This window comes from Crotalus tigris, unplaced genomic scaffold, assembly GCF_016545835.1.
Source record: "Crotalus tigris isolate CLP2741 ecotype Arizona unplaced genomic scaffold, ASM1654583v1 scf7180000017987.690289119674:8195010, whole genome shotgun sequence".
Lineage (NCBI taxonomy): Eukaryota > Metazoa > Chordata > Lepidosauria > Squamata > Viperidae > Crotalus > Crotalus tigris.
The window spans coordinates 3155689-3181545 of NW_024096758.1; the positions used below are offsets into that span (position 1 = coordinate 3155689).

Here is a 25857-nt window from a genome sequence, read left to right on the forward strand (position 1 = left end):
TAGATATGTTGGATTGCAACTCTGATCGAAAGCTGGCTGGGAATGATGGGAATTGTAAGATGGTACATTTGGAGGGCACCACTTTGGAGAGGATATGAATGATGTATATATCATTGCCTTCCTGCATGAAAATTAGCTGATCCATTCATTGATGCAGATTTTCAGATATGAGTCCTATTGGATGTGGCCAATTTTTTGTCTGTGAAGCACAGAAGTTTCAGGTGTGCAAAGTCTCCTGTTTAAATCACACCAAGCACCCTCTTTTCGTAGGATGTTAAGAGACAAAGATGTCCCTGTATAATTTGCCTGTAGGCTTCCTCTTTCTTGTTATACACATCTCTGTAAATCTGTGGGGGCAAGAACAAAGTTTTAAAACCGGGTTTTCAGAATATCCTATTCTGTCCTTCAAAAAAACTATGAGCATGAGGAATGCATACAGTTGGTAGTTATAGAAAATGGAGTAACTATTGAGATTCTGCTTTGAACTGCAGGCAAAAAAAATGTTTGCAAATATCACAGAATGGGTGGATGGAGAGAATACCCTTCTTTTTGGCTAGTGACCATTGATTTTCCCTTTGCTACAGTTCCTTCTTCTGACAAATTGTGATTCTTGATGGCTTACCAGGAGTCCCGGTATCGGTATCGGTAGCCTCAGCTCCTCTTTGTTAGGCAAAATGGATGGACTCACAGAAGACAAAGACTAGCAGTGTGTGTGCAATCTGTGATAGTTGTAAGCCAACCACTGATCATAAAAAGTTTGCAAATCATTTTACTGACTCATTGGACTGCAGTATTGGGGCTAGAATAACATCTTTGCAATCAAATTTTTAAAATGCTGCTTTTACAAAACTTCAGAAAGTAGAATTTGTATTTTTGATTGAGAACCCTGTTCTGGGTGAGTAATCTTGTCTCTGTTATCAAAATTTTCACTTGAATTGTGTACTTGGCGGTACAACCCATCTCCCTTGATGAGATGCAAGCACATGGGGATCCATACAGCCAATTTAATCATTTTTGGGCTTGGTTCATATATAACACTAAGCCATAATGCAGGATTTTGGAGCTACTTTAAAAGATTTGGGACAGTGGACATAGGTGAATAGTAAGCTCCTGTCATTAAAATCAACAGTGTTTCATTTGTTTTATGAGGCATCAAGGAACTATAAATGTTATTCCTTTAATACATTTCACCCTGGCAAGCTTAGAAAAAAGCTCAGAGGGTTTTTTTGTTTTTGTTTTTGAAGGGGTGATTAAGTCATTGATTTCCCTTTTTAAAACACCCTCAAGCATTGGAAAAATGCCCACAAACTACCCATCATGCAGAGTATTTGTAAGAATCAATAAATTGCCATGGGGTTTCCAACAGCAAGTGAATATACAACGTTTTTAAAAACATCCAGCATAATCAATTTTGTTTTAATTGTTTTTCCCTTGCCTTTGCATTTTCTTGACCCTTAATTAGAGTCATATGTGTTTTTGTGCAGTTTTGCTATCTGCTTTGAGAATTTTGCATTGGAGTCAGAAGTAACATACATACTTCCTTGCATTTGGGCTAGGGTACAATGTATGGCCTTCAGAAAATCATTGGATCTGCAGTTTGAGACCTATATTGTAATTCTCTGTGAATCTAGTGAATGTAGCAAAGTATCACAAGCAGGCTACATATGAGATGTTTGAAACAGAAGTAGCTTGGCTCTTTCAACAGAGTGGAAGTTGTAATAGGCTGAAGTCCCAAGAAAATTTGTATGGAGTGGCCACTACATTACTCTAATCAATGTAGCTACTTTACTGTTGCATATGGTAGCTATCAAGTTCTTTGTGTGACAGCCTAGAGTAGAATTGATTACATCAGCTATAGTTCTCCAGATTGCAGTCAGGGAGTCCTCCCAGCTGTAGAGGATTTTCAACTGTAAAATGTCAGGGGCCAAACCTGCAAACTGCATTATAACACCACATCAGATCTTTAACTAAGAAAAAGTGTTCTTTGTGATGAAGAAATGGAATATCAGCCACTGGAGCTTTATATTTAATTTATCTCAGGCAAAATAAACCACATTGCTTTAATTTTCTGGTCAAAACTCACATAGCAAACAAAGTGTTCTAAACTTGTTTTTTTTTAAACACATAAAGATAATATGAAGAAGTATGGATAAACTGTGCTGACCTTACGTAGGTCAAGAAATATAAATACCTTGTCAATTTCTTAGGCACCTTTTCCAGTCCCAATTTCTTAGGCACCTTTTCCAGATTCCCCTTCCCCCCCCCATCCCTAATTCTCTCCCAGGAATGAGATACTTGCATTCAAGACAATAGAATTACAAATATATTAATGGCTTCTAGTCCTTCAAAACATGATTGTTTTCAACAAAAACGTCAACTTCAGTAGCAAAATTGAAGTCCCATATTTATGAGACATAACATCTTTCTTTTCAAATTATAATTCAGTAGCAAATATGGGATCAGATCTGTGTTTGATCTATATTCATAAGGGGAAGAAAGATATGTACAAGCACACCGCAGCTAATGTCATTTGCATCTAAAATATATACCTAAAAAAAACAGAAAGACTGTTGTGGCTACAAGCAACTTTTCAAGTTAATGCTTACAAAAGAAACACCTCCAACTTATTAAACCCTGACGTACTTCTTATGGCTTTATACATTTGGATCTGTGTAATGATCTATTCACTGGTTCAGAAATTCAATAAATGAGGCTAGATTTAGGGAGGGTGCACACAGTCAGATATGGCCATTAAATATATGTTTCTATACAACACAGCAAGATGCAAACAGTTTCTTCTGAGGAACCAGCATCCCCAGATCAAAATAGATGTAGCAAGACCTAGCAAACATATTCCCTCTCACTAGGCTTTCTACATCGTCATTTTTTGGCTTATCCTGAGAACAGTGTAAAGGCTCACAAGCTGCCCCACCCACCCCTGCCTTTGTTCACCAGTGAGACAGACTGTATCACTTGATGCCAGAGGTACTGCCTGTCAAAGGAAGCAGAATATATTCAGAAGTCACTTTCTACGATGGGACTGCTGGTGCAATCCAGAGTTCAAAGTTTGGTTGAAAGAATCCTCATCTTGGGACTAGGATCCTATCATGCACAGCACCCCTTAGTAGCATTGTCCATAGAACCCTGGGGGGAAAAAGTCTCTTCCTCGCCCTGAACATGGCTTCTCCATTGCTCTCAGAAGACAGACGTGACAAAATCAAAGACACAAGCAGTTTTTGGTGAGGCAGGATGGGGGAGAGGATGTGAAAGTTGTGGAGGGATATTTAAAAAAACTGTAAGTCAGCCCTCTTGATCACTCAAAGGAGACCTTCACAAGGTTGGCTCGCATCTTGGCTTGGTCTACAGCATCCAGGAGATTCTTTGCATCCACAGCCAGAGTATGTGAAGCCGTTAACATCTGGCGCTTGCATTCCTCGCTCAATGAGGTCATAGCGTTCTGCTGAGCCAGACGCATCTTGTTGATCAGTTCTGCAAGGTCCTTATTTAGGAGCTTCTGGGTACCCTCAATCTGCCAATGGAAAACACACACATAGGTAAGTGGCAATTAAATCCAGTATTATTTCAAGGCCAATTTTAATAGGGTGTTTTGAGTCAACCCCAATTAACTGTTTTGCAGAAAAACACCTGATTCCGTATTTATTTGCTTTGGCTTTTAGGAAAAAAGTAATACATTCAAAATGCAAAAGGATATTTCGTTAACTATTTCAAAATAAATTAACAAACAGAGCCTCAACTATGAAATACTATCAGCATATTAAAAGCTTCTTGATGCTGAGGCAAAAGACTGTTGCAAAGCTGGCAACTTAGTGTTGTCTATTCTGATAAGCATTAGTTTTACATATACCATCTAAGTATCTTCTGGTGATGTTACTGACTCTCAGAATAAGTCCCTTCTAAATCTTGGATAAAAGGTTATCTCATTTCTTTAAAGCAGGGGTCCTCAACCTTGGCAACTTTAAGACTTGTGGACTTCAACTCCCACAAGTCCACAAGTCTTAAAGTTGCCAAGGTTGAGGACCCCTGCTTTAAAGAGATGATATCAAGTATTGAATCTTGGACCTTCTGCAGGCCAAGCAAACTCATTTCAGTTTTTGCATTCTACATGGACTAGTAGATATAGGATTTCAAACAAATTATTCTTATAATTGGCCACAATCTCTTGCCATAAATTAGCCAAGGTTGGCAGGCCCATTTCTGATCATTCTTGAGTTTTAAAAGGGATGGTCTCACTTAGGAATCAGAAAGATTTATTGTTGAGCAAGATTCACCTCTGTGCGTGAGGATGCAGGTAGAGCAGGAAGGATGTCATCCACACTCCCAATGAGTTTTCGAAGAGAAAGACCTACATCCTACAAAAGGAAGAAGTCATAATGTAATGTGAAAATTCTCTGAGCTGTTTTGGTTCTTCGCATAAAGGTTCCAATTAGACAGAGAACTTGCACGAATGGAAGATGCATTCTAGAAAATAATTGCCTAGAGTAGGTTTTTTTTTTTTGCAGAATCCTATCAGAACTTTGAGTTCTGTGAAAGACTGAAAAAAAAAAAACACAAATAAATATTCTTTAGGTCACCATCAATTTTCTATGACTACAGCTTTGCCTTTTGATTTGAGTCTAGATTTTTTTGGGTTATTGGCAGCTATGAGACCTGAATAAATTTTGACACTCCCCTGCCTACAGCATATGTTCAGCTCACCTGTGTGGTTTTTCTGAGCTTCTGATAGGCCTTTCTTACACTCCCTATTGCCTTAATGATTCTTTTAACTCAGCCAACTCTAACTGGCACTTCCTAAAGGAATATCAATATAATGATAATACCAACTTTATAAATCCTAGCAGGCTACCATGGCAACTGCCTATTACTTAGTCCCAGCAACTGGATTCTTTGCTTGTCCCTTCCTGTTAATTCTCACCTCTCTTAATGCATGGGCTTAGATTGGTTTCTACTTGAGGGCAGTCTCATTTCGTGCTATACATCTCACTGCTTTCTTTCCTGGGACAGATACCATTCTGAGAACTTGTTCAGGGTTGGGTGAAGTAAAAGTCATACTGTATTACCTTAACAACCAGAATATATCGCTCAGGTGGATGGTTGCTGACTTCATTCTTCAGCCGCAGGACAGCCTTCACCAGCCCCATGACATCGCTATACACGGGATCGTCTGTTCGATCGAGATTGGCTGTGGGAGCTGGCTGCAGAGACATCTGAAAAAGAGGGTACACGGGTACTCTCCAACCAGCATTCCCCCAACCCAGAAGCATTCCTCTTCCTTATTACTTATCAGTCTTGCTAATCCCCCTTTTTACTTATTTTATTACCATGTAAGGTAGACTTTGGATTCTGGAAGGCTTTCAAAGTGACATAAAATAACAATTAGAAATGCAATAGAACATCTACCAGAATAAAGTCTGCATTTCATTTCTAACTGATACCTAATGTCCATACTAATAAGCATATTCAATACCACCTATCAGGATTTTAATTTTTTCTCTTTAGATGTACAGATTTTTAAAGATGCTATTGGACTTTTACCAATTCTGAGGTTCCTCCAAGCATGTTAATATCACTTCCTCTGGTAGCTCATTTTTGCACCAGTTCTTTTTTGGTCAGGGTTCACTAGACTGGGGTGGGCACTTTGCAAGAATTTTTGGCATAAAGAAAGAGTCCTTCCCTCCCTCTATTTTTGTATAAATTTTTATTTGTTTCCAAGATTAAAATACAGATTCAAGAAAAAAAATACTATAAAAAAACAGAAACAAATAAAAAAGTGCGTAAAACTAACTATCGAGCATGCATCCAAAATATGTGTAGGAGAGAGAGTTCATGCTCAAAGCTTAGAAGGAGTTGTGTTCTCTGAAAGGGTAGTAGCAAGTGCTTTAAATGCTCTCCTAGCCTGTGTGTGCATAAGACACTTCCCCTGGAACTGGCAGCAAAGCTACAAGACACAGACACCACACACAAAACAAACACAGGGAAAGCAGGGGCAGTGACCATGCTGAATTTCTCATTGGATAGGTCAGCCTTACCAGGTAGACCAGAAAGGAAACACAATCAGGAAAACCAATTCTACTTTACTGAAAAGTTATAGTAACAAAATCTTTTAAGTCTGAGAGTAAAACTTCTCCCACCATCACTTTTACAGCCTTAAAAACTAGGAAGGGTCCCTCCTAAGCCTCTTGCTTTGTGGACTATGCTGTCTCTTATCTGGCTGTCCCCTAAGCAGCATCTCTTCATCCCATCTTCCAAGCTCTTTCTCACATACCATTATATCATACATCTCAGCATTACAAGGAAAGGAGCTTTAGAGCATCCATGCATGGTGCAAGGTTCCTCTCTGAAACCTTTGTGTCTCTCTTATGTTTGGTCCCTCAGTGTTACCATGTTTCCTCGAAAATAAGACCCGGTCTTATTTTGTTTTCAAAAGAGGCAGTAGGTCTTATTTTCGGGGGATGTTTTATTTTTTTCCCCGATACTTGCCTTGCCTTGCGGCGGCAGCATCAACAGCCCAGTCCAGCAGGAGCTTGTGTGGCCGCTGCATCTGCTCATGGCAGGAGGCCATATGGCTCGCCACACCCTGCTGTCACCATGAGGTGAGGCAGGTGGGGGAGGGGGTGGAGCTGCCCCAAGTGCCCCATAGGCATCCAAACACTTTTCACCCAGAGGGAGGCTGGAAGCTTCGTCTGCTTGCAAATGGGGTGCTTAGAAACTGAGTGATTCGCTCCATCTCCAAGCATCCCATTCACAAGCAGACAAAGCTTCCAGTCTCCCTCTGGGCGAAAAGTGCATGGTGTGTCTGGATCGCCTGCCTCCCCCTGCCTCTGCCTCCGCGCTCAGACTTACCTGCGCTGTGCTAAGGGGCAGGCAGGCTGTGGGTGCTGCTGGACTCTGTTGGCCACCATGTGCTTGCCGCCGTTTGTGCTGGCCATGTTCACCCGCTCAGGCTTATTTTTGGGGTAGGGCTTATATTAGGCCCACCCCAAAAAATCAGGCTAGTGCTTATTTTGGAGGTGAGTTTTATTTTCAGGGAAACACAGTATATTAATAGAAAAACAAGGCTGGGACTGTAAATGTAATGGGCTGTGAATAATTTTGAGAGAGGAGGAAGAACTATAGCCTGGACAATGTCTAATAGTTGAAATCTGAGTCTAAACCAGTAATGCATTTTGAGAAAGCATTTCAAAATTAACTTTCTCTAATTCTCTAGAATGTAAAGGCAGGGTATAGGAGATGACCAGGCTGAAACTGAGGGTATAGGAGATGACCAGGCTGAAACTGCGTTATCAGCCATGAGTACTTTTGCACTCACAAGAGATCTAAGTCCAGCCCACTTTGAATTCCTTTGACTCTTATCTACCGCCAAATTGCTTGGCCCATTAGTAATTCAGATTCTTGTAGCAAGCTTAAGCTTGCAATAAATTTTTATACTCATTTGAACTGCCTGGATTTCCTGATCTTCCTAGGACTTGACATAAGGAGGGGGAAAACACTTTCCAACTTGCAAGATTAAGAAGAAATAGATAGTAAAAATAAGCACCAATTATGTACCTGTGGTCCAAACCTGGGTGGCTTTTTGGGTGGTCCTGTAAACTCAGCTAAGCCATCAATAAAGAGAAACAAAAGAAATTATTATTATTATTATCAACAACATTGTGAGCATCATAATATTATTGTAGCACAGCTATGAAGTGTTGAAAGATTTCTTTAAAAAGAAAACATCCTCCTGTTTTTAATTAACCAGTTAATAGATTATATACACACATATATTACACTTTGCAGCCCATAGGGCAATGTTTTTCAAACTTGGCAACTTTAAGATGAGCAGGCTACAACTCTCAGAATTCCCTAGCTTATATTCCCATATCTTAAACTTGTCAAATTTGAAAACCACTGGCATAAACATCCGTCACTGTACAGAAGGAGAGGCAAAATACACAGAATCAATGGAAAATAGACAAAAAGAATAGATAACAATAGTTTATGAAGAACAGTCAGCCTGGGAGAGATACTCACTGTAGCTTGTCTCCTTCTCTGGCAGTTTCTGAAAAGAATAAAACAAAACAAAATAAAATAAATAAACCCTTTCATGCCTGTAGCAAAATGCTACACAAAGGCTTCATAAGGAAGTTCCAGCTTTCCAAGGATTGAAATCCTAGTCCACCAAGCAGAGAAGTTATTTGGAAGTTTGACGCATTAGAGACAGATCACACACTTCTAGGCAGCTTATCTGGACCCCTCTTTTATATGGAATGGAACACATTTTTCGCATCAGTAAAAAGAGCTTTCCTTTTCCTTCAATGGAGGATAAAGCAATGGCCACATAAACCATTGGGAAGTTGATGTTGGAGAGAAGGAAGGAAGAAAAGTCAAGCAAAGCCCCACAGTTCCCACTTGTCAGAAGTCAAGCAAAGCTTCACAGCTCCCAAAACAGCAGTGTAACAATGCTTCAGTAAACAAGTACCATTGTATTGCAGCCTTGAAGTTTACCCTCAAAAGAACTGGGAAGTTCTAGGAACTACAGCAGTGTTTCTCAACCCTGGCAATCTTTAAGATGCATGGACTTCAGTATCCCAAACCCGTACCAACTGAGGAATTCTGGGAGTTGAAGTCCAGGCACTTTTAAGTTGCCAAGGTTGAGAAACACCGAATAACAGCAAAGGGTGGTTTGGCAGTAAATATGGAGGGATAAAGGAGAGTCCATTACATGTAACAAGTCTTGAGTGAGATTGTGAACTGCTGTATTAGGAACAAAAATGAAAGAAAAAGGTATTTAAAAATAAAGTAAACACAGGTAGTCCTTGACTTACAATAGCAATAGTAATAGCACTTATATACTGCTTCACAGTGTTTTACAGCCCTCTCTAAGTGGTTTAGGCAGTCAGCATATTGTCCCCAACAATCTGGATCCTCATTCTACCAACCTCGGAAGGATGGAAAGCTGAGTCAACCTTGAGCTGGTGAGAATCGAACTGCCGAACTGCTGGCAGTCAGCAGTCAGCAGAAGTACTATTGTATTCTAACCACTAGGTTTACTCTCAGTGTATGAGATTTGTTTCTCTACCCATTTGGGTGTAAGGTGAGCGAATTAGCACTATATTCAGTGTTGTATGCAGTTATACAGAGATGCATCCCTCAAAAAGCATTTTATGACCCTAGGTCAAAACTTGTTTAACTGTAAAACTTTTAAATTGCAATGCTGAAAAAGTTCATAATTACATCTCATTATGAAATGGATTGGCTTGTATTTGGATGTACTATTAAACAAGTGGCTTATTTCACAAAAGTGTTAGCTCAGGACTTGTGCACGAACTTGTCTGAACTATAGCTTATATAATTGACAGGGGGAACTTAAAGAAAGTTTGAAGGACAGTTGAAAACCGTGCCAAATTGGGACAGAAGGCATTGGTTCTTTGGAGGAGCTGGTTGAAAATCTGATTCTAAAACCTAATTCTCCAGAAAGTTTACAGAAAAAAAAAACCTGACTCCATATTGATCTGGGAAGATTGCTCAAGGCATGATGTTACTTTTTTTTATTTGTGAGCTGGCAGAAAAGTATGCCAACATAAATTAAGTTCCCCTCACCTCCAATTTCCTATTATATTTTTGAAAATTATGGCCAGCAAGAAGAAGCTGAAGAAGCTTTTGCTGAGGAAGTTTCTTGAATGAGAAATGAAACATCTTCAAGGAAAAAAACAAAGTCCCGTTGTCTTTTGAAAAAGCACTTTTGGGACAACCATGACCTGGATTTCTGAGAATCTCCATAGACACATGGCCAGCAAATGGTGCTGTCCTTACTGTTCTAATGTGGAACAAGTTAAGGACAGCAGTTGGTAGATTTCTCTGTTTAATTCAGTTAATTAATTTAGAGGCTGCCCAGCTAAATACCTCTGGGTGGCTTACACTTTAAAAGCAAGAAATAATAAAAATTGAGAAGCAGATTATGGGCATCATGAAGAGAAAACCATACAGAACAATATTTGTGTCCTATTTAAAACAACTTACCGTATATGCCGTCGTATTAGGCGACCCGGCGTATAAGACGACCCCCGTCTTTATAGCTGGGCCACATTCCTAGAATGTCATCTTATACGCCGGAAACTACCAGTATTTCCGGCGTATAAGACGACTCGGCGTATAAGACGACCCCCGTCTTTGGCGCCGATTTCAGCGCTCGCGGAAGTCGTCTTATTCGCCGGCATTTACGGTAGTTTTGTACTTTCAGTCATAAATTTGCTACCTTACACTGTACATCAATTTGCAAGTTATTTTTACAAGCTGGCACAAAGTGCACAATTTCACAAACATTTATGCTAATAACCACAGTTCTGCATAAAAGCAAGTCTAATATTATTGAATATATTAATGGTTTATTTATATATGTTCAGACCTGCATCCTTATATTAATTATTTATATATTTCCAGACCTGCATACTTCTCACCAATAGTGAAAAAAGTAAGATCTATTTATTTAGGTGCTTATAGTTTTGGAAAATACACTTTTAAATAGGGGAAATGCAGAGAAGGAGACCCTGCTGCTGAATCAAAATAATAAACATCCTTTAGGCTGTTTTGTGTGAAAAGAATTTGGATATTTTGTTGCATTTTATACCCATGATAATTTGATTTAGTGACTGGCTAATTTCTATGACTGTTTTTCAGACTTTATCTGGTTTTGAAATTCTCAGCAGAAGAAATAAACACTACGAAAGAGTGCAGAGAGCAGAGGTTGGGCCGTGATGCCAGAAAAAGTGGCCCTTTGAGTAAACTTACTGGGGGGGAAGAATTGCTCTTCACAGAAGCCATGGGGTCCTGTGATAGAGAAGAGGGGCAAAATCAATAATAATAATAATAATAATAATAAACAAGTATTTTGAGTGATGTACTGAATGAAGAAATAACTTGCCATTCAAGGTGAAACCTGGAGCACCTAAAGCTGCAAAACCTAGCTTTCAACCCAAGAGAACCCATTTAAAGAAATGATAAATCTCAGTCTGAATAGAAGAAAAACCAAGCTTTGCTATTTGGAACCCCTAGAAGGCTGATCTACAAAAAGGAAGAAAATGTCTCTTAAGTAGTTCCACACTAGCTATTTTAAGCTTCTCCATATGGGTCCTACTGCTGGTTTTTCAGCACTGTATAACTCTCCCACCCAATCTCCTTTGGTTTCTACCAGAAACAACAAAAGGACTGTGTTATGTGAAACAACCTTCCCTGAATTTAGTAAGATTGTTTAGCTGGAAGGTAACAAATCTTATTTTCCCAATGGTTCTGTTCTGCCTCTTTCACTCACTGACCAAAGCTTTTTCTTCCTGCCGAAGCCACTGATAGTCTTCCACCATCTGCTTCTGCTGTTTATCGAGGAGCTGACGCATTTTAGCCCGTTCCATCTCCCACAGTTTCTGGGCTTCTTCCCGGCTACTGGGCCTAAGGAAATCCTCCTCCTTAGAAAAGAAGGAAAAGAATAGAAAATGAGAGGCCTTTTTCCTGAGATAGTACTTCCAGATCTCTACTTGGTTACCAGTCCTACAAATTACCTTAGGGATTGGGACACAAGTGAGCCAGAAGATAAAGCGATGAGATATGATTTTGATATGAATTTCAGGGAGGGGTCAGCTGAAATAGAAAGGTCATTCAGGCTACCATATTTGGGCTGCAAAAATGTTGATGACCACTACATGGTAGATACAGATTTTTCTGTATCTCTTTGCTGCTATCTAGTGGTCATCAACATTTTTGCAGCTCACAGAGAGAGAAGCCTAACAATATCTCACTGCAGAGGTTTTGGCCCTCAGAGGGACGAGGGACAACCTGCAGTTCTAGATAGCCATTTTTGAAGGGGTAGGAAGAAAATGCTGAGTAGCTTTTACAGGGAGCATAATATGGGAAAGATTAAGATTGATCTGACTTTCAGAGTTTAAGAAAAAAAAGGAGAATTGGGGGAATTTAAAGGATACATTGAAAGTTTAATTAGTCTAAAATCCAAATAAATTCTGGAATCATACCAAAACAAAATGGAGTACAACCTTTTATGAGCATTCTGTAGCACTTTCCTTTGGCAAAATAAGTAGCAAAGCCAATTGGCTTTAACAGTACTTCAATAAATAATTCCAATGTACTTCAAATATGTTTGTCAGCGGAAATTGCTAACAGTAAAGCAGATTAAAAGCGTCTGTCATTCCATTTGCAGAGGAAGGATGTTCCAACGTGCAGTTCTGGATCTATTTAATTGCTGAACCATTTCGCCCAACAAAGAAAACTAAAATGCACTGAGGACAATTCCTCAAATGATATTTGTTCCTATGTTTGGTCGTTTTCTTGTTATGGGCACACCCCACTTTTTGTTTACTTCATAAATGAAATCTGGGCTGAAGGGTGTTGGATTTCTTGAATTTTTTCTAGGAAAGTCTCCAAGAGCCACAGCTCAGAAATAAGTGAAGGAATAGAGGTGAAAAAAAAAAAAAGGTTGTATCTGGTTAGCATGAATTTACTCATCTGGATGTTTCTTGATTTAATATATTTTTATTATTGTTTGTTTCCTGAAAAAAAGAAGATCTTGGCTATGTAAGATTTATTATTATATGAGTCAACATTACAGGCAAAGAAATAGCAATTTCAAGCACAACCATTCCTCCCCCCCCCATGTCAACCCTATAAGGCAATAGAACCTTCTAGAACCTTTCTCAGTAGATAGGACTGTAATGAAAGCAGGCTAGGCAGGACTAATTAATAAAAAAGACATGTAAGCGAATTAGGCAAGAACATTTGCATAAGCAGTAAAAAGAGTAGCACAAAGGACAACAATAGCTATAAAACAAAGCAAGATAAAGTCCTCCTTCCAGAGCACAGCTTCTCACATACATCTGTTAATTTGTTGCCTGTACCTCCTAAATGATTTGGCCTGCTTCCAATTGTACATAACAAGCCCACAAAGGTTTATGTTCTATCTAGTCCATCTCACCCACCTTCATTATTGGAGTTTTTTTTATATTCTGGCCATTTGTTGCTAGAGAACCTCAGCCATACCTTGGGTGAATGAATGGTATCACCTAGCAATATGCATGAAAATGGAGCCAACTAGTCTCCTGGACTCATAACTAGTCATCCTTTATGGAATGAGCCAGGCTGCTTGTTGCCTAGCAACATATATTAGGAACTTGGGGAAAGACTGAAACTTTTGTCAATGTGACAAAGGAAACAGGGCAGTTATTTCAGAATGTTTCATAGGCAAGGCACAGGTTTTGCAGTTTTTTATTTAACTGGATGTAGAAGCCTAAGAAAGTCTGTTCTTAGGCTTCTACATCTATCTGTACTTGAATGTTTGAATGCTAGAAAAAGGCCTAGATGCACCTTATTTATGTACTGATTGCATGGATATATTCTGCCTTTTTTCAAGAGGGCTCACATAGGAGAGGATCTCCCAAACAATGGCTTTATGAAGTACATAGGGCTGAGAAGAATTCATCAGAGAAATCTCTAATAAAGTAGGACTTAAAACTTGTGTTGCCCTGCCCAAACCCAACACTTAGCCTCTACACTATACTGGCACCCAATGCATCTGACAACTTTCATATGACATCTGGGAGTTTGATAATTGACAACCCATCAACAGTGGAGATTCATTCTACTCAGGTTGAGCATATGAAAATTCAAGCTGTGTTTTTGTCATCTTAATCACAAAATTCAGTTCATAACCCAATCTCAGGATCAATTATTATTTTTTAAATTCAGGAATGGATATGTGCATCTATATCAGTGGTTACATGTTGGTGTAGAGTTGTGCATGTTAAAATAATTCAACTGAAAGACAGGTTGTCAGGTCTTAGAGCTTCAGAACGTGATCCTCAGGGTCTAAGTGTGAAAAATAGAGTGCTTAAGGGATTAGAGTCCAGAGAAAACCAGCAGGCCAGGGTCTGAAGCTGAACAATACTTAGGGCTATTCCAGATTAGCACCTAAGTATGGCGTAAAAATATCCTGGCAACTTCTTTTTTTCTTCCATATCCTCATGATGTTGGCTTGATCTCACCTTCAATCCATAAAGACAACTTAAAGCTCCCATTAGCTTTCCTGGTATTAATGGTTTCCCCCTATTAAGCAGCTAATTAGTGATGGTGGTAGAATAGTTGTATGGTGAACTTGGGGAGAGGAACAGATGGCTAAATCCATCTATCTAATCATCTGCCAAAACTCATTGTCTCCCACCATATTGAGATGAATGATAGTACATGTTTTCATCTTGGCTAGTGATGTGTGTGGAAAGGGAAGTCAGGGGAATGCATCAGTCTCTCTTGTCAACATGCTCTGTGCACTGTAAGTAACAGCAATATCAATTGCCACAAGTGTGCCTGTAGTAGGCAAGGGGCTACAAATGGGAGAAGGAATTTTCATACCACTGTAGCTTTTTGCCAGCTTAAGGGCTGGTGGGTAGTACTTTATTTCAGTCATAAAAAGTTCTGAATCACCCTATGGTGGAACCTGATGAACAGGGGAGGAAAGCTAATAACAAAATCTATCAGGAAGCCAAGCAACATATTGATTTGCTTCCTTGGGCACTGCTTTTCATTTTGAAAGCGAAGTGTGAAATATTTCATGTAAGTAACCTTAACATGATTCATTCCAAAAATAAAATAATCAGCAAGTGATCCCTCCCCTCTGTTTAGATTAGCCTCCTGGTCAACAGGAGACAGTTTTATCAGTTTCCCCTGAAGGCAGTATCAAGTCAGATTGGAATGGTGGAGGATGGGGTCCATTTTTTAATGATTTATTTATTATTATTGTTTTATTGCTGTTGTTGAAAAATGTTGTTATTATACATTTTATTAATTGTTCTGGACAGCTTTGGGAGAAGAGCAATCTCAATGGAAATATCTTCATAGAAACAAATGTTCTTATTGGAGCTGTAGGTGTGCCAATTAAGCCATAAAACATTTCATCTAATTTGGATTTGAGATTTAATTTTTGAGAGTATTTGTGGTGACTTGGGGTAAAACTTGAATTCAAGTAATTTGACCTATCTTCAGAAAATGAGAGCACCCAGCATGTCACTAGCATTATATTGTAATCTTAATTTACAATAACTCTGTAAAGTACATCAGTTAAAAGGGGAGCCCAAGGCTAAGAGGCAAAGGACCAAGGAAAGCCTTTTTGAAGTTGGGTGGTCTTCAGAAAGGTAATATATAAATAAATCAGGTTTGTGTGAGATTCTAAAGTGACACTTTGCCTTCTCCCATTGAGCCATGATCCATGCACTTCTGGATGGTCATTAAGGTATTGGTCAGAATGGTAAGACCCATCCTCCCAGAGTGGCAAGTCCATCTTCAGCTACAGAAATTCACTTAGGGCCAGTCAGTTACTCTCAGTCCTACCTACTTCACAATATTGTTGCTGTGAGGAAAAATAAAAGGGGGGCTGCTACCCATATCACTTTAAGCTTCTGAGTGAAAGACAGGATATAAATCAAATAAATAGGATAATGGGGAGATATCTTCCCATTTCATCAATAAAAACCCCATCTTTTTTCTTATTTCAGTTCCTTTTTATTACTGTGCTGACATTCCTCATCAATTTTATCAGGCTGAAAATTACTAACTTGAAGCAAACTCTCTTGAAAATTCACTGAAGGAAATATAGAACATATAGTATATGGGAGATTGCAACTCTCTAGTCTGACAACAACCTACCAAGGTCAGCCAAGGCTTCTCTCTGTCTCTGTCTCTCTCTGTCTCTCTCTGTCTCTCTCTCATTCATTGACACACTCACTCACTCACACCAATGTAGCCTTGAAGGAGCCATCTTGCATTTGTCTTCAGGCTGAGTCTGAGGCCAGCTGGCCAGCCTTGTCTTACCCTCATGCTGTGGCGCTTGAAGACATTGTGTCTGTTGAGTGGTGGGGTATGCAGAGAGTTGACAGGTGATGGGTACTCGATGGGGCTGGTGAGCGTTGGTGAGCTGGCACACAGACCCTCGGGCACCTGGGAAGGTGGAAGGAAAAGGCAGCGGGCACAAAACAATAGACACAGCATAAGCAGTAGGCACACAAACTGAGCAGAGAAAGCACTCCAGAAAAATTTAGATAAGACATTGTTCCATATTTAAGTGAGCAACAGTAGATTTTTTTTTTTTTTTGCTAGAGAATCTTTTTAAGCTTTTCAAAGCAGATTATAGAACCCTTATTAAGAAGCACCAGAAATTATCCTGATCAGGTCCGGTGCCTTTATTTTACTTCAGAAAAGGGAAGTCACCTTAATTTTAATTTGCCATCAGTTCCTCTCAATTGTGAAAGTCTCATTTAAAATTTCATATATATTGACATTTTAAATGTTTAAAACTGAGATTCCCAGGTATAGGGTAGTGCATTTTGTCAATTTCCTTGAAAAATATGTGCCATCCTTTTATAGGGAAATAAAACATCAAAAGATCAGTAAAGAATACCAGCAGGTTTAAGATGTCCATGTTTGAAATCTCTTCACAAAAAAAGAAAAAAATCCATGGGCAAAACTAATAGACCAAATTTTATAAGATAAAGGTAAAGTTTCCCCTGTCCAGTTGTGTCTGACTTTAGGGGGTGATGCTCATATCCGTTTCCTAGCCGAGGGAGTCAGTGTTGTCCAAAGACACTTCCACTGTTACCTTACCACAGAAGTGGTACCTATTTATCTATTTGCATTTGCATGCTTTCAAATATAAACACACAGATAAATAAATGGCTGGGGGGGGGGAAGCTAATGAAGATCAAGCATGCTCAGTCATTATGGAAACGGAAATGGGGATATAAATGCAATAAATTATCTTTAAAATTAGCATAACTAGCCCATAAGGCGCAATGAAGGACAAGAATAATACAATAATACAACATTTTGATTAGATTTTTACAAGTGCACCTTGAGCAAAGTGATATATTTGCAGAAATGGAAGCACTCCGTTCAAAAGTAAATATCAGATATATAAGCCAAATGTAATACAATAAAGTGGTGAGATCAGTCAATGTGGTGAACTTTTAAATTAAACTAAAACTGAGATGTAATTGCAGGTGAAGATTTTGAAAGTTTATATGCAAACCCTGAAGGATCATGTTGATTACTTGGTTTAGAAATGCAGAGAGTTACAGGACCATGTTTTTATTTTGAAACGATGCTCTCATGCTGGAAGGTCAAAAAAGGTTAAGATGGTGGCTATGACCATGTGATTAAAGCCCTACCCCTTTTGATAAACATGCATCACACACATAAAAAGGGGCCTAACTCTAACTCTGGCCTGCCCTATTATCAGAGCTTTATTGAGGGTCTACAGATAACTATCTTTCATATATGCTTTTCTTCCTCTACTTGCACTTCACCAAAACGTTTAAGCAAACAGGACAGAATAAATGAATGGTGTTTCTCAATCGGAAGTTGTAGGGAATCCCATCCATCTGGAATCACCTCTAGAGGAAAGCATGAAGCAGCTGCTGCATGTCCAGCAGGGAATGGGATGGGGGAAGGAAAGTGGTGCTTATCAACAACTCAGAAGAAATGATAAACATAAGCCAAGAAAAAGCCAACTGCAAAAGAGATGCTTCAGTTCTGAAAGCGTGAATAGAAGAAAACTAACATGTGGAAACCTCTTGGATCTTACCTGGAATTGCAGTTTGGGGGCCAGTAAATTGGTCTGAGGAGGTGGCTTGTACTTTGGTCTGCTGGGCTAAGAGGAATAAGAAAAACAACTACATAGCAAGGTTGGTAACAGTGGAGGATAGAGTCCCATATCTGGAAATAATTCCTATATTTACTTCTTTTAGTGTCTCACCTCAACCTTTTAAACAGCAAATCTATGGGCACGAAATTAGTGTATATTTATAAATATGCACAAATATACGCTCCATGCACACTGCAGAAAAGTATGTGTAACATTTAATACAAACATTTCCATCAAATCCATGAACCAAAAATGACCACTCACAATACTAATATTAAATATGTATTAATCTCTTAATGAAAACCAGCTTGTGCAGTGGTTAAGTTCCAGGCTAGAAACCAGGAGTTTATGAGTTCTAGTCCTGCCTTAGGCACAAAGCCAGCTGGGTGACCTTGGCTGGTCACATTCTTCCTAACCCTAAGAAGAAGGAAAGGGCAAACCACTTCCAAAAATCTTGCCAAGAAAACTATAGGGACTTGTTCAGGCAGTTGCCAGGAGTAAGACTAAATCTGAAAGTTTTTGTAAAAAAACATATCCTTTTTAAATCAGGCATGTTGAATTAGGAAATTAATGTGTTAGTTATGTCAATCATATAATTTCATTACAATGGCCACCCCAGACAGTCAAAGACAAAGGGAAGGAAATAAAAGAAATAGAGTTAGGGTTTTATTCCTCTAGAAATTTTAACTGTCTTCTATGGTCATTGAGAAATGTTTTTCATCATAGTCCAGCTCATATATATTGAACATCAACTTTTTACTTTTCCGTAACAGTATAAACTAGCCATTTCTATAACAACAAACCAATCTAATCAGTAAAGCCCCAAATTACTTTTTTTCCACTTCAAGCACAACATTCAGAAGTGGTCTCCATGTAGAAATGAAAGTACTTATATTCTTTTCTTTAATCAAAACAGTCAATTTAGCTATCTCTGCCAACTCCATCAGCTTCTGTAGCCATTTGTCTCATAATTTCTCAAATATACTTTCTGATGAAGTTTATGTTGTTTATAAAGTATTGAATACAGAACTATTAGCTTTCATTCCTAAATATTTGTAATGTCCAAATGTTTCTTTCCTCTTGTTTTATTACCATGAAAAGATTTGAGAGAATAATAACAAGTGGACAATGACTTTTTCACTGTCAGAACCAGGAGCTTTTATCCAAGCAGCCTTCCATCCATCACACATATGTCTAAATTAGGGTCCTTTAATTGTCTTCTATCTTTTAACCAAATGTAGTCAGTAATTATGAATTTTTCACAATTTTTACTGGATGACACAGAAAAATGTACCTTATACATGTGTTTCGTTTTGCCTTTCCAATTATTCTGCTGTATATAGCAACAGCGAAAACATTTTAAAAATATTGCCTGGCAGGACAGATCATGACGATCAGAAGCTAAAAATAAAATTATTCAGAACTCAAGAGTTGGTGGTGGAATAATAATTGATGTAATTGGGAGTTATATTCTCTGCAAATGTTAATAATGAATTGGGGGCATTTTAAGAAGAATGGATTTTTATTCATTTTGTATTAAACTGATTGTGGCTGAGAATCAACAAAAAAGCCTGAAGATCAGCTCAGGAGAGAAATATATATTGTCTTTGCTTTTTGAAAAGGGTGAATCTTGAGGAATCAGAAATGCCATCTACAGTGTTAAAGCATGGAACTCAGAGTGGAAAGGCCTGTTTTGATGGCAAAACCTGTACGATTCTTCCTACAATCAATGGTGGGTGCTAGAAGGCCAGCATCGTCAGGGTAACTTCCAGTCGATGGGGGAAGCTATTTATGGATATGGCGCTCTTTGCGCCCGGCTCCTAGACCTCGTCACAGGTCCCAGACAATCCACCTGTGTTTTGGTCTTAATTTCCGTATTGCTAGCCGTTGTTTCCTTGCTTTCCTTGCTTGTATCCATACCACCACCCTTTCTCCCCTCCTCATGTGGCCGTGAGCTAAGGAAACCCCTTAGTTTCATATGATCAAACGTACGTTGTACATCTTTTCGCTGTTTGCTGTCCTCACCTTCTTTCCTAGCACTCCCCATCGCCGTTCTCCTCCCACCTTCCCTCTTTCCATGGTCCTTTTTCATAGCTACATCCTCATTGTCTTTCCCTACACCACGGGATTTCATTGTAATTGTCTCATCGTGACTCCCGTTGATATATATATGTAGGTCTTTGGTTATTCGGGTTGTCTCCCACATCAAATTGGAAGTGTCTTGGCGACGTTTCGACGAAGTCCCATTCGTCATCTTCAGGCTGGTGTTTTCGGCTTCTTGCTTCTAGGAGCAAGAAGCTGAAAACACCAGCCTGAAGATGACGAATGGGACTTCGTCAAAACGTCGCCAAGACACTTCCAATTTGACGTGGGAGAAAACCCGAATAACCAAAGACCTACATACAAACACCCGCGAAAACCTCAGAAAACAATATATATATGTATATGTATATGTATATATATATCTCCATATCTGCTGAACATTTCCAGCAAAATCTTCTCACCTTTGGAGGGGGCTCTTGGAAAGAGGTAGGCTCCATAATTTTGGGGGGGCGGCGGCGATTATTCTTCTCTTGTTCCCGTGCAATCTCCTTCTCCATCTGGTAAATGTCACTGAAATTCAGAAGTGGAAGGGAAAGGGAAGAGCACCATTTAGCTTATACATGAGCTCCATCTGCTGCCTATATAGTGCTCTGTAGGGCTTTTCATTCTGCAGTTCGTAAATATTTTACAAGACTGTACCATCTAATTTAGCCAAAGGGTTTAGAGCACCTTTTTTTTGTCTATCGACCATGCTAACTGGGACTGATGGGATACTGAATCCAATACAATTGTCCTCCTGCTCCATGTCGCTGCAGCATTTAAGGTTCAGTGAATTGAAATATCAGAAATGTTTGGAATACTGTCTGATTGGAGTTTTTGTTATTATGTGAGCGGCTTTGGATATGAAACTGATTGACAAATGAAACCAGAATAAATTTTGCACAATAAGAAAAATTCTGAAAATTTGTTTATACTGTATAACCAATTCAGATTGCAGAATATTATTTTTTCTAGTGCAATTTTTTGGGAACACAAGGCTGGGAGTGACTTTCTATCACTTACCTTAAACTACAGACCAACTCTTTGAACTTGGGCCTGTCATTGGGGTCATAATCCCAACAGCGTGTCATCAGAGCATACAGTATTGGTGGACAGGCATCTGGCTTGGGGAGACGGTCTCCTTTCTCCAGCACTCCAATGACATCTTTGTTCTCCAACCAGAAGAAAGGCTGTTTGCCATAGCTAAGGATCTCCCACATGCAAACGGCTGTGGACAGAAGGAGAAGTTTCAGAAACTGCATTGTATACACTAATTGCTGCTTGGGATAGACTTGCAGTGTCTGCTGATAGAGCCCATCTTTCGACCACCCAAGTTACAGGCCGGACCTGAATGTTTAAACAGGGTCACTTATTTCTAAAGAACTTTGGGAAAAGTGACATAGCTTAGAGAAGTGGCATATTAAACAATTTCTTGTTGGCATACAGGTACAGATACGTTCTTCATCTGAAGGATGTAGATGTGGCTGTTCCTATCCAAACTTCTACTCACCAAACATCCAAACATCACTGGCAGAGGTGAAACGGCGAAAGTTGATTGACTCTGGAGCCATCCATTTGATGGGTAGGCGAGTCACTGATGCTGAGTTGTAGGAAGAAGAAATCAGAGTGAAACATATTAACTTTACAGCTTGGTATATTTTCTTAGTTTTGTGAACCATAAAGAATTTCCAGACAGGCAAACCATTCTGTCTTATAGCACAAGTTTAAATGAAATTGGAATACATCCGAATTGTCTTTGTGGAGTTTTTGGTGTTCTCTGAGCTTGATTGTTTTCTCACAGCAGTTTCATTACCCAATCAGGTAACATCATCAGTGCCCTAAATTGTCTTTATCCCTTTCTGTTCATATTGAAGTTTACAGCATCCCAAGCATGGGCACATCTATATTTTTTAAATATAAAACTTACAGAAATTAGCCAGTGTTCACTGTTGCTACCTTCAAGCTAGTTAATGGCTGAATGTCCTTTGTACCCAACCTGAAGTCCTGCCATTGTGCATATGATTTAATAGATGAAAAGATTTCTCTGAAACTACAAAACTCCCTGTATTTCCTAGAACTCCCCCATCTCAGTGAATCTACATAAGTCGTACTTCATACAGTAAAATCACAGAATTGGTCATTTAAACCATCAAGCACAACCCCCTATTTTCTGCAGGAAGCTGTATGAAATCCTTTCTGACAGATGGCTGTCAGATGGATCCTTTTTTTGAGAGGATTCATAGGAAGATCAGTTGCAGAATGTTAATGAATATCCCAGGTTAACTAAGATAGCAGTAAGCTGTTATACGGTAGCCCTCTTGAATGTCTAGGTCTGGCAACTCGCCACAGCCAACTCACTGCGACGACCAACTTGCCATGGGACATTTTGCCATGGCCAACTTGCCAGGGGCCAACTCGTGGTGAGACAAGAGTTACACTAATATCGAAGAAATGGTGGAACAGAATCATTAGAGAAAGGATGCCAAAAGAGGGACAAAATGAAATGTGGATGACAAAAATTAAAATACTTTTTTAACTCTTTTAAATAATTAAACTGATTTGCTGAATTGTCCTGTGGCAAGTTGGCTATGGCGAGTTGTCCTGTGGTGAGTTGATCGTGGTGAATTTCCTGTGGCAAGTTGTCCCATTTCAGCTGGGGCAAACAGCAAGCTATGATGTGTTGCACTATGCCTGCATTACAGAAATTACTCTGAGTTGTGGATAGGGGTCTACAACAACTGTTGCCACAGCCAACTCAACACGGCCAACTTGCCACAGCCAACTTGCTGTGGCCAACTCACCATGGGACATTTCACCATGGCCAACTCCTCATAGGACAACTTGCTGTGGGACAGGAGTTACATTAGTATCGAACAAATAATGCAATAGAATCATTAAAGAAAGGATGCCAAAGGAGGGACAAAATAAAATGTGAATGATGTGACTTCCACGTCCAAATTTATAAATATATAAAACTTCCATTTTCCAATTCAGATGCTGTCTTTTATCTTATCAACAGGCCATGGATGTGTGCCTTTGGGGATTATTTCCAACCCTGCTTTCTCCCATATGTATATCTGGAAATGCTGAGGACTGAACCTAAAACATACTTCAGTAAAGTTATATTCCAATACAAGAGCCATTACGCCCAAGCTTTTTACTGCTTCCCTTTATGTGTACTGCCAGTGAATTGTGAAGATGAGAAGATGCATTGACAGAAAAAGACCAGAAGCAGGAATTCTTCAGTTCCAAACATTTGTTATTCCCAGTTTCTGTGTCAGAGAGTGGGTTTTCAACTACTCAATAGTCATTGTTGGGCTATCCAGCTTCTCCCACTAGCATGCAAATTGGTTCAGATACATATAGATTTTTCTCTCTCTCAGTGGTATCTAAGAGTGAGCAAGACTTTGACAGGGAAGTTTAACTGAGTAGAGAGAAGAAACAAAAGAGAGGAGGAGGAGGAAGAAGAGGAAAGGTGGGAGGGAAACAGACTATGCCTTATTCCCTTTTTCAAGATTGCTGTTGTTTCTTGAATAATGCTGCTGCCTGCACATTGTGTGTGAATGGCCCATTGCTTGCTGTTGATCTAGCTGAGGTAGCTTCTGGGAATATATAAAGAAGCTAGCTCTCAAGAGCTCAATGACTGAATGAATAGGGACAGGAACAAGAGTTTGACAGGGAAAGCCAAGTGGGAGACTCTTATTTTGTTTGACACTTTTGTCATCAGAGGAATATAGAAGTGGAGAAAAATTGCTCCCATGATTTAATAGGAATGTGCCAAATTTGTTTTTCACCCTGAGGACAACAGGAACTATATATACTATGAGCGCAGGCTCATTGCTCTTTTGGAAAAGGTGAAATGGATAGAAGCAAATAAATCTCCACTTTCCAGCTTAATAAGAAAGATGGAGAATTTTTTTGTATTGGTTATAAGACCCACTTACAGAAGGACAACTTACTTGTCCTCTAAAGGAGGAAGCAATGGTCATGGTGTTTGGAGACTCTTTTTTGAGAGGGTTAGGAAGATTTCAAAAATAAGATACTGAAAATATATGAGAAACGAAATTGGAGAGGACAGCTTAAGAAACTTGTAGACACTTTCAATTGCGTAAGAATGAAAGGGATACATATATGAAATGGAACATGGACATAATCACTAATAAGGTGTACTGCAGAAAGAAAGTTATAAAAAGTAAAATGCAAAAAGAACTTAGATTTTTCAAGGATACCTGAAACAACAAATCAAGCATTTTGAGTAATAAAAGGAAGAAAATTTAGCTGGCTCCTTTTCAGTCAGGATTCAGACTGTGCCATATTATTGAGACAGCATTGGTGAATGACCTTTGGAGAGCTCAAGATGGGGATAGGGTATCCGTTCAGCCCTTTCTGTGGCTTTTGATACCATAAACCATGGTATCTTGCTGGACTGGTTCAGGGAATTGGGTGATACTGTTTTGTATACTCTCCTCTTTTCTCCATGATCACTCCAGTCAATGCTATTGGGCAAGGAGACGCCCATCCCTAGGTCCCTGTTGTGTGGGGTGCCTCAGGTCTTAGGTCTCCCCCCCTTCTATTTAACACATATATGAAGCTGTTGGGAGACATCATCCAGCAGCAGGGGGTTTGGTGTCATCAACATGGAATAGCTTTCCAATTAGGATGTGAGGGACCCTTTAACTTTAACTTTCTAGAGGACCAGGAAGACCTGGCTTTTCTCCCATGGACCGGGCTAGAATGAGAGGCTGTTTGGTTTGGTACCTTGGGGAAAGGATATTTCTGTTTTTATCTATGGTTTTCTGAATTTTTATGAGCCACTTAGAATCATTAAGTGAGATGTAAACACAATTATTTATTTGTAAATACATACAATTATTTATTTGTAAATAAATACAGAAGTAAATCCTATAAATAAATACATAAATAAAAGGATAATAAAAGAAAGGTATAGATTGCATTAAGAGAAGTGTCGTGATTAAAAGAAATCACTGTCCTTCTCTATTTTGCATTGGTCTGATTGCACCCAATACAATTCTGGGCACCACATTTTAGGAAGGACTGGACAAATTGGAGCATGTCCAGAGGAAAGCAACCTGATTGATAAAAGATCAGGAAGCAAAAGCTTATGAGAAATGTTTGAATGGATGAATTTCCTAACTATAACAATGGAACAGACAGATTTAGATGATGAACTTTCCTTCAATGGAGATGTATAAACCTCTGCTGAGGATGCTGTAGTAGCACTTTCCAATCTGAACAGACATTGTACTAGATCATTTCCAAGATTCCTTCCAATCTCTACATGGTTTGATTCTCTGATTTTCCATTTGTGTGAAAACACTCATGATGACAAAAGCAAGGAATGCTGCATACTTGTGACTGACATGCTCCACGGCACTCACTTGCTGGTCATGAAAATAATCCTTCACTAGTCTCAAAGTGCTTTTATTTAAAGGCAATGGACTTTCTGATTTTTTTTTTAAAGACATATCACTTTTCATCCAAGAAATTTCATTCCTTTAAAGGAGGGGCCCTTTTCTTTCAGATGTAGATAGATAGCTGAATTCTTCCTGATGTGTTGGTTCAGAACAGAATAACAGAATTGGAGGGGACCTTGGAGGTCTTCTAGTCCAACCCCTTGCTCAAGCAGGAGACCCTATACCATTCCAGACAAATGGCTGTCCAGTCTCTTCTTGAAAAACTCCAGTGATGGAGTACCCACAACTTCTGAAGGTAAGCCTTTCCACTGGTTGATTGTTCTCACTATTTCTCACAGGTTCTCCTGTGGACATTTTGGACACAGGATTGAAAGAGGAATTAAAGAGGCCACCTATACTAAAATTGAACAGAGGAGGAGGGGTACAACACCACTTATACAATACAGTCCCAAGACAGTTCCACATTCATTTCTATTCTGATTCAGGTGACTCTGAGAACACAAATTAGCCCCTAGGTAGTTTCAACAACCCTTAGAATATTAATGACTAGCTAATTGCAGAGAGTATAAATTTCTTCCAATCTCCACCAATTACTTAAAACTGAAGAAGCTTCTTGGATGAAAAGCAAACTGTCTTAAAGAAAAATTAGAG

General features: G+C 39.2%; 1 protein-coding gene across 8 annotated transcripts in view; it reads right to left on the reverse strand.

The window, feature by feature from the left end:
- Nucleotides 1-2825: 2825 nt before the first annotated feature.
- Nucleotides 2826-25857, reverse strand: part of PTK2B (protein tyrosine kinase 2 beta) — a 97849-nt gene continuing 74817 nt past the window's right edge. For 4 of the 8 annotated variants that reach the window (XM_039345981.1, XM_039345982.1, XM_039345980.1 and 1 more), the window contains 12 exons: nucleotides 21282-21371; nucleotides 20795-20999; nucleotides 20194-20302; nucleotides 17630-17695; nucleotides 15862-15987; nucleotides 11313-11459; nucleotides 10789-10827; nucleotides 8032-8059; nucleotides 7567-7622; nucleotides 5079-5225; nucleotides 4290-4370; nucleotides 2826-3529 (listed from right to left, as the gene is read on the reverse strand). In XM_039345981.1, coding sequence (XP_039201915.1) covers nucleotides 3314-3529; nucleotides 4290-4370; nucleotides 5079-5225; nucleotides 7567-7622; nucleotides 8032-8059; nucleotides 10789-10827; nucleotides 11313-11459; nucleotides 15862-15987; nucleotides 17630-17695; nucleotides 20194-20302; nucleotides 20795-20999; nucleotides 21282-21371 — 1310 coding nt within the window. In that variant the 3' untranslated portion in view covers nucleotides 2826-3313. The remainder of the gene's footprint in view (nucleotides 3530-4289; nucleotides 4371-5078; nucleotides 5226-7566; nucleotides 7623-8031; nucleotides 8060-10788; nucleotides 10828-11312; nucleotides 11460-15861; nucleotides 15988-17629; nucleotides 17696-20193; nucleotides 20303-20794; nucleotides 21000-21281; nucleotides 21372-25857) is intronic. The other 4 variants (XM_039345983.1, XM_039345987.1, XM_039345985.1 and 1 more) reach the window with 4 other exon arrangements.